Source organism: Halyomorpha halys, unplaced genomic scaffold (assembly GCF_000696795.3).
Source record: "Halyomorpha halys isolate HHAL.00 unplaced genomic scaffold, Hhal_1.1 Scaffold56.1, whole genome shotgun sequence".
In the NCBI taxonomy this organism is placed as follows: Eukaryota; Metazoa; Arthropoda; class Insecta; order Hemiptera; family Pentatomidae; genus Halyomorpha; species Halyomorpha halys.
In genome coordinates, this window is record NW_027115012.1 from 654,539 (window position 1) to 674,731 (window position 20,193).

A 20,193-nucleotide genomic window follows, 5' to 3' on the forward strand; every position below is an offset into this window, starting at 1 on the left:
TATTTTATATATAATCTTTACAATTTCTTGAGACTGGTTGCTTTTTTTTTATTTATTTATTTTATACCAGATCGGCCTGGGGGACCTTACATGGTTAATATAACTGTTACATTATATTTATATATTTTTTTTAACAGTTGATTATTGGGGGTTATAATCTCTTAGATACCCCTAACTATATACAATGTTGTAATTAAAAGATAAAATAAATAGTATAATATTATGCTTCTTAATAAAAGAGAAAAGTAAAATTAATAACAAAAAATAATGATATTTGTAGACTTAACAAAACAAACAATTGCCCTCTAATGGTAAAAAGAAATAAGTTAATTTGAAAAAGGGATGAGAGAAGAGAAAAAAAATAAAATAAAGAGTAAGAAGTAAAATAGAGATAGTGTGAATAATAAATTAATAAATATAGAATTTATAACAGAATGTCCTGCAGCAGCCTGGGCTTCAGTCTTCGGGTTGAGGTTGAGTTTCCCAGGTTGTAGGTCACTGTTCCTCTAACTATCGGCAACTGGTAGTGGAACTTCATGAACCGTTTTTTTGATGTAATCCTCTATTGACTCCATCTGTAACTTGACTTAGTTTTTAAAAAATTGTAGTTTTTTCCTTTTCGTGAAGGATGCCGCTCCCCAGACTTCACAGCCGTACATCAGCAGTGGCCTGAGAATTGTTTTAAATACAAAACAGATGTTTCTGGTTTTAGTTTGGAATTAGACTGGGTATTATTGTTTAAATAAAATTAATTTTATCCAAGTTTAGTCTCAAAACAATTTATATTAGTTTATAACACCGACTTTGTTATATGATGTCTTAAATGTAAAAAGGTTTAACATGCTAAATATTAAAAGTATATGCTTATAATACGCCGATTAAAAGTCCGTGTTTGGTTTGTGCTCTTTTTGTACTGGGTATTTTTAAACTCTAATAAAGTAATGGATAAAAATAACAATAAAGCAATGAAAAAAAAACTGGTTGAGGAAACAAGGAACAAGTGAGGTGGAGGAAAGACGAACAAGAAGCTGTTGTTTTATTATCTCGTTTAGATTACAAGGTTACAAAATGAGCTTCCCATAATATCCGCTAGGAGCTCTTCTGAATTTAACATATAACACGGACTTTAAATTGGCTTATTATAAGAATATACTTTTAATATTTAGTATGTTAAGCCTTTTTACATTTAAGACATCATGACTAGGAGTATTCAAACGAGATAATAAAACAACAGCTTCGTCACATCGTCTTTTCTCCACCTCACTTGTTCCTTGTTACCTTGTTTTATTAGAGTTTAAAAATACCAAGTACACTTATTTTGACTATTACCTCTTGGATATAAGTTCACAAAAGATTCAGCATTGAGGCTTTACAAGATACTGCTATGCCAAATACAGTACATGTCTAGTCTTTAAAAAGTTCGAAGTATCAATAATACTAATTGCATAATACTGAGTATAACAATGTTTTTAAGCTTGATAATAATCTTGCAGATAAAATCACTTTTTTATTTCCTAGATCCCTGGCATTGTGGGTTAGATAACAATGATCAGATCTGGCCTGATACAGTTGCTTTCTTCATACCTCGTTGGAGTAACATTGGCCTGCCAAGGAGCTAAGATAATGAGTAAGTATTTATATAAAATTATTAAATAATCTTATTGGAAGGAGATAGTTTACCGTATGAAGTAGATTGTAGGAGGATAGTTCGGGTGGCGGTCAATAAAGGTACAAAATTGTAAAAGAAAACTATTTACTGTTAACCGACGTTTGCAAGGCTTCGTAATGGCTAAATGATAACAAGTGACTGAGCATTAAAGTAAATATGTAGAGACAATAAGAGAGCATGTAATTTATTTTTAAATATGAAGAAAATGGTCTGAGTTGCGGTCAAAAAGAACAAAAATAGAAAACAATTATTTATTTTCCGATGTTTCGCCCCACTTTGAAGAGCTTCATCGGGGCTGTTCAAGTTGCTTTACAATTTTTTTTTTAAATACATAAAATAAATAATAATAAGCTTAAGTTGAGGAAGTATAAACATAGATGGATTGGAAAGAAGTTACTAATAAATATAGCCAAGAGTGGTAGAATTCTAAATACTAGTTAATAGTTTAATAATAATAATTGTAAATATTAAGGGCGCCGCGGAAAAAAATTGATTATTTAGGGAGCCGCAAACCGAAAAAGATTGGGAACTGCTTTAGACAATACTTCCTAAAACTATAAGGAGCACTCTCTGGCGGGCAGAACTCCATGTAGGAATTCCCTCGCTCTCCCATAGATAGCGCTGTCTTGGTTTGTTTGTTTTTGTTTAGTGGCGCCAAACTTCATTGGTCATCAACGCCATTTATATTTTATTTAATTTTGCTTATATTCGTTAAATTTTATTTATTTTTTAATTCGATTATTTATTTTTTTTTTCCCTTCCGGTCAAGTTATATTTTTGTCAGTAAATTTTGTGATTTTAAAAATTGAAACACCAATTTTATTGCTTTATCATCGTCTCCAAGGGTTCTTGAGATATCTTGGTTTAGTCCTAAGCTATTGAGGTATGGTGTGAAATATGGATATCGTTGGAAAATATGACTTATTGTTAGATTGTTATCGCAATACTGGCAGTTCGGAGGCGTTTCTTCTGAAATAAGATAGGAGTGGGTGAGCCTCGTGTGACCTGTTCTCAGCATGGTCAGTACAACTTCCTCTCTACGGCATTTGCGACTGGAGGTGCCCCAGGGCTTGACATCCTTTTTAATAATTTTTAATTTATTCATTTGGCTTTCGTTCCACGAAGATGGCCATTTATCTTTGCCTTCCTTTACGCTGTCTTGGTTATTACTAGAGAGCACCAGTATATAATCCACTGATCGACTTAATTTAGTTTTTAAAGTAAATTAAGGTTATCACTTCAATCCCTAGACTATACTAAATTAATTTGTAAATATGGGCGACTACAGGTGTTGTGGGTGATGAGAAAATGTACTGTAACCTCTCTTGTTAGTTCCATGGATTGAGGGTAGGTGTAGCATACCCTGTTTTCCTTCAAAGCAAATGTGAAGCCAAAACGTGGGGGGATTGGCCACGCCTGCGGGGCACAGGTTCACGTTGAGGTTAATAGGAATGTCCGCCATTGTACTCTAAATTTACACAAGCCAGACGGTGGTTGGCTCCTATGTCACGCTTTGTAATTTTTTTTTCTATTTCTAGTTGTTATTTATTTAAATAAAAACTCATACAAAAAATAATAACAATCACAACGCAAGTAAAGAATCAAGTAAACACAGAACTCATATGTAAGGTTTTAGTACCTATAATCGGGGTATTCATGATTTGTGTTAAATGTTAAATGTTTTACCATGTTAAATGTTATAAGTATAGGATCGTGAGCGACCCTATTTAAAGTCATGTTAAATGAATAAGAGCTTCTAGCGGATTTTCTGAGCAACTTGTTTAGTAACCTTTCCTTCCAAAACTTCATGTTATTGTTTACTTCTAAGTTTTGATTACAGTAATTTATTACAACGGGCCTAAAATAAGTGAAAAGTAGAAGTGTAAAAGTTTAGGTACTGATTGTCTTTTTTTAAAAAGTCCAAGACAAAAGAAAAAACACAAACTACGAGTTAGTAACCTAAAACGACAACAAATAAAACGGTGACAAATCAGCTGGTCTGTTTCGTGACGTCATTTTTGCATATAAAAGACCTAGTAACAGACTCTCAACCACGTTACATGTTATATCGTTTTAACTTGGTAAAAGAAGGAAATATTTCTCCATTTAACATGTTAAACTAAAGATCATGAATACCCCTAGTGTTTCTCATTTCTACCACTGACAACACTCTCGGCCACACATGTTCTGCACAAGTACCAATAAATATTTCGACGTTTATATTAATAATTTAAGGTCGAAATGTTAGTTACAGAGTCTGTTATTCAAACATACTCTTCATAATTAACTTTAAGATATCTGGACCCAAAACATCATTAGTGGTTCTGCTAATGATTTGACAAAATTAATTGTTACGTCCGTCACCCGTTTCAATTTCTTATTGACCTTTCCTTTTAGAGCTGTGTGGAATCAGTTATTTATTAATGGCTACATTAATTTTAAGATATTTATGATCACCTGACAGTTTTTGAAGGTTTGAAGAAAGTTTAAGGTAATCCAAGTGGTTTATAGTATATGGGATAAATGAAAGAGAGAAACATTTTATTAAAAATATTTAAGTAAAACTATCATCTTGAACAGCCCCGAAGAAGCCCAGCAAAGTGGGACGAAACGGATAATAAATAGTTGTGAACAATTTTTATTCTTTTTGACCAAAGATGACAACTTCATTGGGTTGTCTCTTACACAGCATTATTATAAATAGTCAGAATATAAAATTTTATTAATTGTCACATTATAATATTTTTGTAATTATGTACTAAAGTTATACATGATTTTTTTTTATGATTTTTACCCTTGCATATTTTAATTTTGTTTTCTAGCTATTTATCGTTCTTTATAAATTATTTGAATTTTAATACTTTCTCTCTTTTTTTCTATCAAACATAAAACAAAATTGAAGTAAGAAATATAAAAATTATATAAACATTTTAATTATAGTAAAATAATAAACATACATAAAACCAAACATGATCGTCCATGATTATAATCTATTGATACTCAAAAAAAATCGCTCTAACACATACTTTCCTTTAAATCTATGTATCAGTTTTGTTTTGGTAAAATGTATTAATTTGTTTGTTTTACTGTAAACTGATCTACTGCTGTGACTATTATTTCTCTGATTTGATCTCACATTGCCTGATAGTTAATTTGTTTAATGGATAACTGGGGAGGATCAGAGAGGGTGAATTCGGGTGAGTGAATTTGTCGATCAAATGAAATAAAAATTTTGAAATGGAAGGGTCAAGAAAGGGAAAGAAAAAATGAATAAATTGAAATATTTGTATTTAGTGTGTAGATTGGAATTGATTGTAAAAGAAAACTGTGGGGGGAAAAAATTTTTTTCTTTCTTTTTTATTATATCATGTAAAAATATGTAATTTATATATGTCCGATCACGGATTAATTAGTATGCTGTGTAATGTAGCAACCCGATGTATTTGGGCAGCATGGATGAATAATGCATTTCTCGCTATCCTATTAGGCTAAAAGTATTTATTATTATAACAAATATAAGAAAAAGGGTCTATAAATATAAAAAGTAATAAATATTACTTAAATATTAATAATAAAGCAGTAATGATATATATAAAAGAAATAAACCACAGGTAACGGTGTTGCTACAGATCTTATTAACCCTCCATATTTAATGTATAAATATACAACTGTAGATAGTTGACCGTAGATTAATGATTGGAGAAGTTTGTCGGAGGGTGCGGTCAGCAAAGCACAACATAAATAAATAAATATGGTTTTGTTTATTTATGTTGTTCTTTGCTGACCGCACCCCCGACAAACTTCTCCAATCATTATAAATATACAAGTTGAATAAATTATTAATAATATCATGTAATTAATTAATAAATGAATTTCATTAGGAAGCGGAGGGCTGTCCTGCTGGGAGAAAGATTCCATCATCAGGTGGCACAATGAGCGAAGATCAGAAGTGGCCACAGGTAATGTTAATGGCCAGCCACGAGCCCAAAATATGATGGAGATGGTAAGTTAATCATATAGTTACCATAAATTATAACAATAGAATAATTCAAACTGTTGACAAAGTTTCAAGACTAGCCTTAGAACCAAACCGTTATAAAACAAGAGCCCAAGAGGAGAAAAATGGCAGTTATTTCACCCCAATTTTCTATTACTTTAATGAGAACTATGTATAATTAATAGTCAGAATTGATGAGTATTCCAAGTATACGTAAGGGAAATAAAAATGGCGGCTACTTCAAAACATCAAAAATAATTAATTTTTCATTCGGAGCTCCATATCTCAAAAACTGCCAACAACACTAGAAAATCTAAGATATCATTATTTAAAGAAGAGTAAATTTGCTAAAATATCAGCTCTAATAAAGCTATTTACGTTCAATAGTTCTCGAGATATAGCTTTTTAAAAAGCAACATTTCATACAAATATTGAACGAATACTAAAACATCAGTAGTTAGTGAATTTATTTTGAAAAAACCTATATCTCAATAACCATTAGACGTACAGATGTCTATTAGCACAGAAATTAAAGCTAGTTTAATAAGCTATAAAGTAGTTTATGATCTTTATCTTCGTAGGAGTAATAGTTTACATGAAATTTGCTAAAATAAATCTATTTATTTTTTTTTACCAATTTTCATTTGCCAAATTTATATTCATGTGTAAATATCATAAAACCTACTACCCCTACGAAGATAAGTGTCATAAACTACTTTATAGTAAGTTAAATTTCCTTTCTTTTGAGTTTTGGCAGACATATGTGCGTCTTATGGATTTTAAGATAATTTTTCTCAAAAATCCAACATTTTATAGGAACAACTAGAAATTAACATTATGTGAGTTTATTTTGTCAAATATCATAAAAACTAATACGTACAGTACGTCTCATAGTTCCTGAGATATATATTTGTTAAAATAAATCAGTCAACTACTAATCTTTCAGTAGATTTTTAAGAACTTTTGTTTTTTAAAAAGCCATATCTCGAGAACTATTAGACGTAAATAGCTCTTGTAGGGCTAATATTTCAGCAAATTTACTCTTCTTTAAATAATGTTCTCTTAGATTTTCTAGTATTGTTGGTACGCAGTTTAGGCGGTAACCAACAGATAATAGGTGGTTGCTACAGTTTATTCATATCAAGAGGAGCATACAGACTCTATGACACACTATGTACCACTACTATCTACATGCTATTATTTATAACTTGTCTCCTAGAGTGTTCTTCAATTACTGTTCTTGAATTGATCAACTACTGATAATTATTAGTGACTGATTTTAGGTCAGATAGAACTAGAGAAGCAGAGTTTTAATAGATGCTGTTGATAGAGGGGAGTGTCAATGAAGGGGGTCTTCCAGATTATGACTTCCCTAATCATTACATATGACCGATTGATAGGTAGAATCAAAATAACTACAGAAATGTTCATCATACATTATATCTACTCAATGATATAATTTAAAAACATCTCTGGATGATTGAAAAGCAATTATTTACCAAGAGAATAAAGTAATTTTTGCCATTAGTTGATATTCCATTATCTCAACGCATGAAGTATTATATCTGTTTTTCTTTTTTTGTTCTTGTCATATAACTGTCAATAATATTGAAATCTAATTTACAGTGCTGGGATGAAGAACTTGCTAATAATGCACAGGATTGGGCAGATAACTGTGTATTTGAGCATGACAAGGGCAGGTCACACTCCAGTATGTAGTTATTGTTTTCAGATTGTTCTTATTTTATTATACACTTTAATAATACAAGTTTTTATCTTATTATAGTACATAGTTAGTTGTACTGAATTTTAGTGTTGTAGTTTTCGTAGAAAATGAAATGAAATATAGATACAGTGGTAGAGATGGGTTGTTAATTACTTAACATTTGTTTTAGCCATTATTTCTCTTTATTAGCTTTTAGTTGCTATTTAGACTTAGCCGTGCACATTAGTTTCACCTGCATTAATTTTGTTTAAATCAGCAATGCAGTAAATTTAACCAACATCATAGATGCCTGTTTTATATGTATAAGTACATGAGCAAGGACATCTTAATTCAATCTAAAACCTGATACAATTCCCTTATATGATTACCTCCTTGCAAAGGCATAAGGGAATTATTTAATTGTAAAAAAAGATATTTCAAATTTATAAATAGGTGCAAAATCATAATTTTGTTAAAGTGAAAAATTTTAAATGACATGAAGAGGTGTAATAAGCCATTAAAGATCTCTTCAGCCAAAATGTCCAATTTTTTTCCATCAGGGATTGACAAAATGAAGAATACTTTGTTGATCAGATGTCTTATGTAATGCAAATTTTTTTATTATATTTTATAACATTTTAAAAAACTTTGTAGAGTATTTTTCACAACTTATTATTTAATAACTACTATATATAGATGATCGAACAAATGTGAATAAGAAAGAGATGGTCTGAATTGTGGTCAAGAAATACAAAAGATATTTTCAACTATTTGGTAATAGCCAGTCAACATTTTGACCATCATTGTTCTTCTTAGTCTCGTAGGGCTAAAATTAAAAGATATAGAGTTGGTGTGAGAGGATAAAAATGACTTGTAAATAAATCAGATTGTTGAGGTGGTTGTGTTAGATTAGATGGTTCTGACTCCGATTGAAGATGCGAGGTCCTATATACCAGAAGGCCTCTGGTATATACTTGACAATACTTGATCATACAGGTAGCCGGTTAGGAGATGAATGGACAGAATGAGTCTGACAGGAATTAGCTGTAAGCCCTCGAAGGATGGAAACTTCACTCCATAGGAAAATAAGCAGCATGAAAGTCCTATTGAAACTAGGAAAGAAACTTCGCCCTGCAGGGAATTATAAGTTCTAGACTTGTCCTCACGAAAAGAATAACAGGTAGAGGATAGAGGAGGTAGCCAGTAGGGGTTAATGAAATAAAACCACCAGAGGGGCATCAAATATTAGTGGAAGAATATACTGATCTAATTTTGTCTATTTGCTCTATTCTAAAGCCAATCCAAACCAAGAGTCCTTTATTCTTCGATGTCCTCTTTTTCAAGATGTTCACCCTTGAGCTAGACAAGAGATGAAAAGGACTTCCTCATCGAGGAAACATCATTCCCCTAAGCAACGAATGATCAAAAACCATGCTCTCTTCTTTCCCCTTCTATAGGAGTTCATTCTCAACATCAATTGTAGCACTACAATTTTGAGTTTTCCCTTATGATTTCCTTTATGAATAATTTTCTTTAATACTTATTCTTAACTTATATTTTTTCTTAAATTTACTGTAACTACAATTATGATGGGAAGTTAAGTAAAGTTTTTTAAAATATTTGAATCTTCTTAACATATACATAAAGCGATTCAACAGAATTTTAAAAGGACACGCTCCACCATCTTGGCTTTGAACGATATCTTTTGTAACTGCATATTTTACTGATGAAAATTGTTTACCGTCCTTTTTGGTTTAACAAAGCAAATGAACAAATATTGAACCGATACATAAAATAAAAACCATTTATACATATAAATATACTATTTACTCAAAAAGAAGATATTACAATATAAATGATTGACTATATATTTTTCAAAATATGAAGAAGATGAGTGAGGGTGCAGTAAAAAGGAACAAAAAATAGTTAACAATTATTTATTTGCTGACATTTCACTCAACTTTGCCGGGCTTCATCAGGACTAAGAAGATTCAAAACAACTAAAAATGTGTTGACAATAAGGTACAACAATGTAGGATAATAAGATACAAACAAGTAAACTAAGCTAGTGGTAAAAATAATGAAAATGTAAGTGAAAACATATTTTTACATAATGTTTTTACTTACGTTTTCATAAATGTAATACTTACAATAATAAGTATATCTAAAAAAGATAATAAAAGATAAAAAAAATAGTCTGTGTTATTCCTTTAGTATATATACTGTAATAATTCTTAAAATTATTAAAAATAAAAAGAATTTTAATCGTTTTTAAACTTTTATATATACTCTTAAATATAAGAGATACTTTGGATTCAAATTAAGATTAATACTAAATAAATAACAGTATTTTATTTAAATTTTATAATACAAAAAGACTCTTAATCACAGGGCGGGTTACTAGCAATCAGAAACAGGCATTTACTATAATTACAATTAATTAAATTAAAATCTATTTCACACATGTATCTATTTTTATGCATACAAAACTAACCAAGTTCACCATCTTCCTTTGATGATCCCTGGTATCTTCTTTGTTTTCTATTGTTCTGTCCTAGCGTACAAAATGGCTTCCTTCTTGACAGAAATTGATGAGGACCTCCTCATCTTGAAGACATCCTTTCTCTTCTCTGTCCACACAACGAATGTTCCCTCCAAAACCAAAACCTGCCTCGAGGTTACATGTAAACATCGATTGTTGTATAACAGTTAGGGATTTTTCCAAATGATTTACTTTCTGAATATTATTCATTAGCACTATTTCTTGATTTCTATTTTTCCTTTAATTTTCTATATTTTCAATTATGAGGGGACGAGTTAAAATAGTTTTTATGATATTTGAATCTGCTCAATGTGGCCTTGATTCAACGGAATTGTTGACTGAAGAATATGTACCGCCATCTTGGTTTTGTTTTTAATCATGAATTTGTTATGGACAATGAAAATTGGTTAGCTTGGTTTTTGGATAAACAAAACAAATGAACAATATTAAAATGATACATAAAATAAAACATATTAAAAACCCTTTATACATCAAAATATACTATTTACTCAAAAAGAGCATATTACAATACTTATTATTGCACATCTTATTTTTATTTCTTTTTGTTAATTTTTAAATAACTTTTTAACTTATATTTTCATTACTTTTAACACTACTACTAGTTTACTTCTTTGTATCTTATTATCCTACTTTGTCAACATATTTTTAGTTGTTTTGAATCTCTTTAGTCCTGATGAAGCCCAGCAAAGTGGGGTGAAAGGTCGGCAAATAAATAATTGTTAACTATTTTTTATTCCTTTTTACCGCGCCCCCGACCATTTCCATCATATTTTTTCTTTTTATTGACAGCAAGCAACACTGACCATCTACTTCTAATTCATCCTCATATTCTTATCGATCCAGATAACTATTTAATAGAACATTCTAAATGTTACAGCTCATTTGTATGTCGGCCAGAACATGTATAAATCGTGGAGCTCTCCTCATTATGATCAGACGGGGTCAGCCCCTGATTTCAAGCGAGCAATCGACTCATGGTTCATAGAAGTGAAGAATTATGGTTATAACGGAAGATTCAGAAAAGAAACAGGGCATTATTCTCAGGTTATGAGATTTATTTTTTAATTAAATATTAATTGTTGACAATGTATGCAATAAACAATATAATATTTTAGTACCATTCTTATATTCTAGACCAATGAGCTTTTGAACTTTATTTCAGTTAATATGGGGTGATAGCCACCTTGTGGGTTGTGGATTCACTAGCTTTAAAAATGGATCTACTTATTCAAAGTTCTATGTTTGTAACTATCTTCCTGGGTAAGTTTGATTTCATTCTTATGGTTATCTCTAGTTTATTAAAGATAGAAATACATTGCAGGTTAAATTTTTAGAACATCTCATCATGAGTTGTGAATCTCTCAATGATCGTTTCAAACTATTATCAAATAAATGACTTCGGAAAGCTTATTATTAACTATTATTTTTATCTTTAAGCATATTATACTTTAATAATTACTAATTATATATTATGCTCTACTACTACTTTCTTTTATATTTAAAAATTAAAACAGGTTTTTTAGTGAAATTTTATAATGTTTACTCACATTTCTCCTCTAATTAAATACATACTTTTTTTAACCAATTTGTTTTTTACCAAAAAAAAAGTACATTGAATTTTATGGAATACTTATATTTCTATATGTTTAGTATCTTTTTTATTTTAACTCTTATTATTTTTTTTTAATAATATTACCTATAATAATTTTCTGTTTCTATTTCTACTTCCTACATACAATATTTCCAGTTTTTCAAAATTAAATTTATGCTGTAATTCAATGATATCCAAAGAAAGTGCTGTTGTATTTGTAGTTTTACCTTTTAACGGTTGGAGATATGTTGCTTAATTCTTCTTTTTAATATTTGTTTTTTATTTAAACAATTTTTTTTTTTTTTTATGTTTTCAGTGGTAATTATGATAGACCACCTTATGCTTATGGATCACAAAACTGTCGTCACTACGGCTTATTTCCATCTACCAAACATTCTGGATTATGTTGTAAGATAATTTACATGTTTTATGTTGTACATGTTCATTTTTGATTTTTGGTGTATCAAAAGATATTATTTATTTATTGTTTCTACCGCTAGTAGGAAGTAATAATAACAGCTTTATTTACATTCTTTACAAAACTAAAAGCCTCTCCCTCAGGAGGTATGAGTCTGGTTTACAAAATTTCCACTTCTTCATTGATTGAAATTTTTTACATTGATTTAAAATGAAATGATAATATACTGTAATATTCTAAATTTATTTAAAATAAATATAAGGAAGTTTAATAGTTTTTATTTATTCTCAGATCTAAAATATAGCTTTGATGATTACAAGGTTTATATGAATAAATTAAATATTAAATAGATATGAGCATTTTATTTTAAAATATATAAGATTATTGACTCTTATCTCAGGTTGGGATTTCCAGACAATCGGAACAAAGACACTTAACTAAATTAATGGCTATTTTTATAAATATAATTAAATTCTATGTTGTGCAACACTAACCAATTATATAATCTTCTTTAATGAATTATGGTTCTCGATGTCTTCTATCTCAAAAAACAACCACTGACTGTAAACAAAGTATTGGTCCTCTACTCTTTTCAGCACACATCCAATCTTTCGGCAATCCGAACAAAGAATCACTTTCTTCCTTTAATAATAAAATCTTACAATAAATTTTTTGAGGTTAAAACCTCCAATTTGAATATATTTTATTTTAAATAATCATATGTTGCACAACGTTTCGGGACCACTGTCGCATATTCATGTACTTTATTAACCTCATAATTAGTCAAACTTTTAATTTTCCAAGGGAAATCATGTCATTATCTAACTTGGCCAAAAAAGAATTTCTTTACGAATATAAGCTGCAATATATTTAAATGATTATAATAATTTAACTTTAACAGTACATTTAAAGTTTGATAACATTTAAATACTCTTAATATAATAATTTGTAAATGTACTTTATAATGGACATTTTGTCTAAAATGATATCAAATGTATAAAGGAAGTAAGAAGTATTAAAGATTTTCCTTGATAATTAATAAATAATAAAATAGTATAAAGTTAGTCAAAGGCTGATGATGTAGATTAATGAATCTTTCTAATTTATTTTTTGTTATCAGTTTATAAGGGATGTCCTTCAACCTGTCATTGAAGCTGTCAGTCTTGTAAGTATGGTCTTAGCAATAAAGACCAGGAACTGAAGTGAGAACAGAACACCAAAAGTCAGAGGAGCAGACCGTCAAATTTATATAATTTATTATTTTGTAGATAAATATAGAAAGTTAAAGACTTTTAAACATTTTCATCTAATTTTAATTGAAAATATCAATTCTGTGCATAATATTATAAAGAAAATAATTTTCTAAAGCATTTAAATAAATGAGGAGTCTAAGGGAAGAATGATTTTAATTTATTTTTTGTGAAAATTGAAATTGTACTGCTTCTAGTGAGGAATAGGAAGTACTACTGAATGATGAAACCATTTCTGGTTACCTTGTGTTATATTTTAGCTAAACTTTGTTTCATTAATTTTATTCTTTACTTTTTGACCAAAAAGAGTTATTATTATTTTTTTTTTACCTCAGGAATTAATCAGTTAATTCTTGACTAAAAGAACGATTGTTATCGAAGAGTTTTAAAGAAATTTTTCATAACCATCAAATTGTGAAATTTTATTATTTAATTAAAACTTTAACATCAAACTTAAATTTTTTGTGACTAAAATCATTCTTCAGGTGGATTCTTCACAAATTAAAAGTAGTAATACAGGAGCTAGGTATATAATGTCCGTTTCATAAAACAGATCTTCAAATAATTTTAATAATAAAAATTTTTTTCTACCACACTTGACAAGGAAATGCATTTCTGGCATTCTAAAACTCTTACTGACTGCTAATTAATTTAATTAAGTAACAAATAGGAAATTTGGATATGTACATGTTTCATATATGAACATAAGAAAAAAGTACCATTTTAAAGGAAATTTATGAATATAATAAATAACACAATAATGTTAAGAAACACTTTAAATAAAAATAGATTTTCCATTGTCAAAATATTTTGAGAAACAGCACTAATGAAAAAGAAAAAAAATGATTTTTTAAAAGGATTTAAAAAATAGGACTTAAATTCAGTTATAAATACATACAAAAAATTGTATATATCTATAAGGTAAGGAATAATAAGAAAGGAATCTAAAAGATAAGAATAATAACTAGGAAATTGGTCTCAAAATATTTTAGGTTTATAAGTGTTATAAATTAGTAAAGTGAATGTGTACATAGTTAAATATTAAATTATTTGTTTGTAAGTGTGTAAATCATTTTTATTAAAATGCAATTGTAAAACTGTTGATTATAAATATTTTTATTTTAGAACTTGATAGCAGCCAGAACAACCTGAGACATGTACGGATAGCATAATGAATAAAGAAGTAAAAAAGGGGTATACATTTCTAAAAAAAAAATGAATTAATTTTTAACAAATAATCCTTTGGAACTTAAATTGTAGGATTACGACTGTTTATTTATATTTAAACTAACTAATAGGTTACTTTCTTTGTATTTTTGCCAATAAATCATAAATGGGGAATCCTAGTAGAAAATTCATAGTGAAACAAATCAAAGAACATTAATTTAATAAGTTAAGAATAAGTACCTTAACCTACAACTTAATAAAGTAGTCGAGTGGAATGGTTATAAACAACCTATTCTAGTTTCACATAGCACTTCAGACCAGCTATTGGAGCCCTAAGAACACCCATAGAGAATGACTATAACACTTGACCAAATTATAAAATTGATGGTAATCATTTGACACAAAATTTAATGGGCTTTAAATTGTTTGACCATTTAGGAGTTACAAGCAAATAAATAAATCTCATTTCTTAATTTCTTAAATTAATTAACTAATTACTAAAAGTTTTAGGACCATAGAAATGTGTTTTTGTGTAAAGTGTAAACTCATTCATAGTATATCTCAGTTCTTGGCAAAATACAGAAATTATCGACAGCTGATATTGTAGAGACACCTATTGAAGAAAATTGTCGAAACATGGCTGCTATTATGAGGAAAAGAGGAAGAACTATGGCTCTGCAATGGATACCTAGAACAGCAAAATCTATTAAATGTTATATGTAAACGTCAGCCATAATGTTCAAGCAAAAAGTAAGAAGTGGGAGAAACTGTTGAATAAGGCTAAACAAATCCCTGGGAATCTTAACAGAGCTGAGGGGGTGACTTTTTTTCTGCCTAATAACTGGACATGATCTCCAAAATCACCTCCATCGGATAGGCATCGCAAACTCACCAACATGCCTTCTATTCAACATGGGAGACATGGACAGAGATCATATTTTAATGTGTATAAACATAAAAAATATAAAACAAGATTCAAACCAACTCAAGGCAAAAGTCAACTTATATTGAACTGTGAGAGGAAAAAAGAAAACAAAAAAATTTTCTTGCAAAATTAAGTTTTTTTCTGATTTGTGATGGTTTATGGCATACTACTTCACCAAATTATTAAGCTATGGTACTCATTCAACACAGAATTTAATGCTTTTAATTTGTTATACCATAAATTTTTCAAAAGTAGAGCTAACAAAAAATAATAAGCTAATTAGCTAGAGGCTTAGGACTTCCAGAAATGTGTTTCCGTGTTAAGTGTGATAGAAACTTATGTTTCAAATTATTTGCAGATGTATTTTTAATGAGCTGGGTTTTATGCATCGGACTCCTGTACTCTTAAGAAAGATCTATAAAGGTTGATTGCAGTAATAATAAATAAACAACTATTACCTTGTTAACATTACCTTGACGTGTTTATTATTAGTTTGATGTATTTTTTATTCAAAGCTGTGACTTGTGTAACTTTAGTTTTTTGAAATATTATTTGTAATAATTGTCTAGTAGTGGAACATTATGTACTTAGTATTATAGAAAAGTCACTGTTCCCTTATTCATATTTCTTCAATCTTTTAGGTACTTTACCTATTCATGAGCTTTTGTCATGCTAAATAGAGAAATATTCCCTTAATTTAGCATGTGAAAACGATATAAAATTTAACTTGTTCGAGAGTCTTTTAACATGTCTGCTAAATAGAGAATGATGTTATGAAACAAACCAGCTGAGCTCCACACCATATTATTTGTTGTCCTTTTGATAGGTTAGTTGCTCGTAGCTCATGTTTGATTTTTTTTTTTTTTTATGTATTTAAAACTTTAATGAAGTAATGGATAAAAATAATGAAATTCTGAAAGGTTTAAGAAGGAAAGGTTACTAAATTGCCAAGAAAACCCGCAAAGAGCTCCACTGTATTTAACAATAACATTGGCTTTAAATTGGGATGCTCACAATCCTATACTTATAACATTTAGAATGTTAAAACTTTACATTTAACACATCATGAATACCCCTAGTATTACACTACTTTATTATATAATTTCTACTTTGATTAATCTTGTTTCTTACATAACAGATTACAAAATGTATAAATAAAAAATCATCTATATTGTATTTATATGTTAAAAATACAATTATTTATCCATTTATATTTATAAATAATTATTTTTTTCTACTATGTTTCTTCATTTCCCATCATCTATATAATTATCATTAGCTTTTCTTTGTAGTATTTAGTATTTCTCTTTAATCATCAGGTAATACTTTTAAAAAAAATATTTTAAAAGTTTTTTTTATACAAATGTTTGAAAAAACATTAATGAAAATTAACTTCTACTATTTGTTGTCTTCACTTAATTTTCCAACCTCATTCTTTGAAAATCATAATTACTCAAAGTTCTAAATTGTTGATTATTTTTTTAAAGAATCTCACACAGTACAATAGAACAAATAATTTGATTTATTTATCATATATATTTTTATTTAGTTTTTATTAAAATAAATTATTTTAAATAGAATAAGACAACAGATGGTATAAGGCTAATGGAAAATGGAAATTAAAATTTTAGGTAAAAAAAATATTTTATTTTTAATAGAAAAATAGTTATACAATCAATTAGACTTAAAAGAAAGGAATAGGATTCCTTTAAAAAGTTCTAAACTACTGGATTCAATATTGATTTAGTATTTTTTTAAATAATATTTGAGGAGGTGAGAAGTTTCGTGTAAATGGTTATTTTGCTGGGAAGATTTTCTTTTGCTATCTAACTGTAATTAAACTAAATTTACACTTCAGAATTGACAAATTTGAGGAATTCTTAATAGTTAGAAAATAATTATTGAAAATTTCACGATTTTTTCAATGCTTAAATTAGGCAAAGGTAAATAATAAAATAAAATCTTATTAACAAAATTGTCATATTTGCACCTTTACTTTTAACCTCTTCATTTATTTATCATAATGGGTGTTTATTGTTGAAAAAATCAGCAAAATATAAACAAATAAATAAGAACTCATTTATTTGTGCCAATGTTTTTACTTGAATTTCAGGCCTTCATTAGTTCAACAATATAAAAAACAAAAGTTTGTTATTTCAGCCCTGATGGAGACTTGAAATTCAGATTGAAGACTCGGCATGAATAAATAATAAATAAATAAATATGTATATATATTTTACCATAAAAATTTAAATATAAGAAGAAGGACCATCTTCTTATAAATAAATGAATAAATTTTTTGCTGACTGCATCCCCGACCATCTTCTCATGTTTACCATACTTTTTGAAAAATACACATTATATATTCAAAAATGTCATAAAATTGATATATTTTTAAGATTTAACTCAAATCTGGTACATGCATCCAATATTACTAATTCCCAGAAATAATTAGGGTTCAAATCAACTTTTGAATTTTTTTTACTGTTACAAAGATCAATTTGAGGTGTAAAATACTCAATAATTAGAGAAGAAAAATATATTTAATACAATAATAATATGATATACAAATTACTGTTGATTTATCAAAGACATAAATAGCTTTTTTATTGAAGTTCACTATACACCGAGGTCATTTAACCTAGATAGATTTCAAAAGGAAAGAAACCGCATATCCATTTTGGTAACAGGACGCTTTGACTGAACCTTAAGGATCAAACCAGCAGCTCTAATGTCTTATTAAATCATTAATTTCTGCTACTAGAAAGGGTCAGAATTATTAAACTTTGAATTAATTATTAATTTTCAAACTCAGAACTAAATCTTCTGAATAAGAGTTTAATGATTGTTTTATTTGTTTGTGAGGGATAAACCCAGTTATAAATAATACAAATAAAACACTTATAAAATTTAATAATATCTCATTTTATATAAAATAATTTATATAATAAATAATTCATGTAATGGGAAAACCTAATTTAAAAGTAGTGTACTTATGAAAATAAACAGACAGAAATAAGACGGTAATAGTTCCTAATAAATATATCATATCATCGGGTTAGAGGTAAAAATGATCAAGTGACATTTAAAACAATAGCATTTGAACATTTTTACAACTAATCTAATGATAAAATACAGTATATTGTCACAAAGTGTTATACTAACAAAAGTTAAGAATTGATTTATTGTTATAATTTATTTTTTAGTTGAGATAAACCAAAATGAAACAAAACCACAAAATCTTTTGATGCATTAACATTACGCATCACTCTTGATAAACTTCACATTTCAATAAAATTCAGTTTAAGGAAAGTTATAGAAAAAGCCAAAATGAACAAAGTTTTGGAAGAATTTGTGAATGAAAATAATACCATAGTTAAATCTTCAGTTTGAATTTTTTTCAAAACCAGTAGTATAAAGTAACATACCTACATATTTACAGCAATCCATGTACATTAAATAATTATATACAAATTAAATTATGTAGGACTTTCCTTAACCTATGGGAAAAAGTAAGTCTCCAATACTTTTTAAATATTCTAATAATAATCATAATTGGTAGTATTAAACAAATAACATCATTAATATTCAATCTAAAAACTGTAAATATGATCAGGGTAGGGGACTAACAGGATTTTAAATGTGAGAAAAACCCCGGTAATATATCAGTATTTACCACTGAACGTCCATCAATCAACATTCAGAATTATTGCCAATTTTAGAACTTCAATAGTGGTTAAATAAGAGATGGCACATCTAACTCTCTCTTATAGTTCCAATAGCAGCCAACAGATAGCAGCACGCTAGAGGATCTTATTGAAATGCTAATTTTTAGTTCCTTGTGGCTCCTGGTCTCCTGATACCAGGGTACAAAGATATGACAATTATTAGTCCAAGATTAAAATAATAATAAAACGGCCAAAGCTGATGAACTCCTGATACATTCCCTGCATACAAAATACTGGGACAATATCCCTAATTAGTTCTTAATTAAATTAAAATTAAATTGCTCAATTTTGTAGCTCCTTTGGGGCATGTTATCCTAATTGTTGGGTTCAACCACAGTTATATGTGACAATTATCAGGATATGTATCACATGGAAATATAATATGGTCAGCTCCTACAGGATCATGTTCTCTTGATGGATTTCCTATGCTAAGCAGTACTCTCACTGGCCAACTAATTCTTGGTGGTAAGCTTGTTGTAAGTAAGTATATATTTTATATTAGATAGCTTGTAAGTTTTATTTTTCCTTCCTTATTGTTAGCAGGCTGGAAATTTGTTTTTTTACCAGAAGTTTTCTAATGACATAAGTAGGGTATTTTATCTGTGCTTAAAACCAGCAGACAGGTGAAATTGGCTAGAGGATAGAATAGAAAAATTGGCTCACAGGGTATGAATGAAATTTCAAGATTTGATGAGCCAAAATTCAACTTTCTAATAGTTGTAGTTACATTGGATTAGGATTACATTGTGAGGAGTTAAATTTATTTTGTGAGGAACATCAGAAGAAAAAAAAATGTCCCTACAAATGTGCAAGAATGAAAATGTGCGAACAATTGTGTTTTTTAAGAGTTTTAAGAGACTACAAAAAATGAATTTGATTGGAGAAGATGGTCGGGGAAGTTCTGTAGTATTTTAGAACCTCTTAATGTAAAAGCTTATCTTTGTTTGCTTTTGAAGCTTCTCTTGAATGTAAAAATGAAAAATTCATTTGTCTGTCCCTAGGCAGTCACTCCCCAGCCACAATGGAAATTCTCAGGAGCTAGGGAATAGCCAGGATGATAATGGAGAGGCAAATATTTCATTTTCTTTCAATATTCACTATTTTGATCCAGTAACTTTGATTAGTGGGATTCTTAATTGTTAGTCCAAGACACTGATGTTTGTGAAGACAATAAACAAGG

The 20,193-nt window shown here is 28.7% G+C and overlaps 1 protein-coding gene across 1 annotated transcript in view; it reads left to right on the forward strand.

Annotated features, from left to right (window-relative positions):
• LOC106692414 (scoloptoxin SSD976) overlaps window positions 1-14,119 on the forward strand; it is a 26,916-nt gene extending 12,797 nt beyond the window's left edge. The window contains exons 2-8 of the mRNA XM_014438350.3: window positions 1,519-1,627; window positions 5,551-5,672; window positions 7,293-7,377; window positions 10,812-10,978; window positions 11,097-11,194; window positions 11,842-11,933; window positions 13,064-14,119. Coding sequence (XP_014293836.1) covers window positions 1,546-1,627; window positions 5,551-5,672; window positions 7,293-7,377; window positions 10,812-10,978; window positions 11,097-11,194; window positions 11,842-11,933; window positions 13,064-13,095 — 678 coding nt within the window. The 5' untranslated portion in view covers window positions 1,519-1,545 and the 3' untranslated portion in view covers window positions 13,096-14,119. The remainder of the gene's footprint in view (window positions 1-1,518; window positions 1,628-5,550; window positions 5,673-7,292; window positions 7,378-10,811; window positions 10,979-11,096; window positions 11,195-11,841; window positions 11,934-13,063) is intronic.
• The last annotated feature ends 6,074 nt before the right edge of the window (window positions 14,120-20,193 follow it).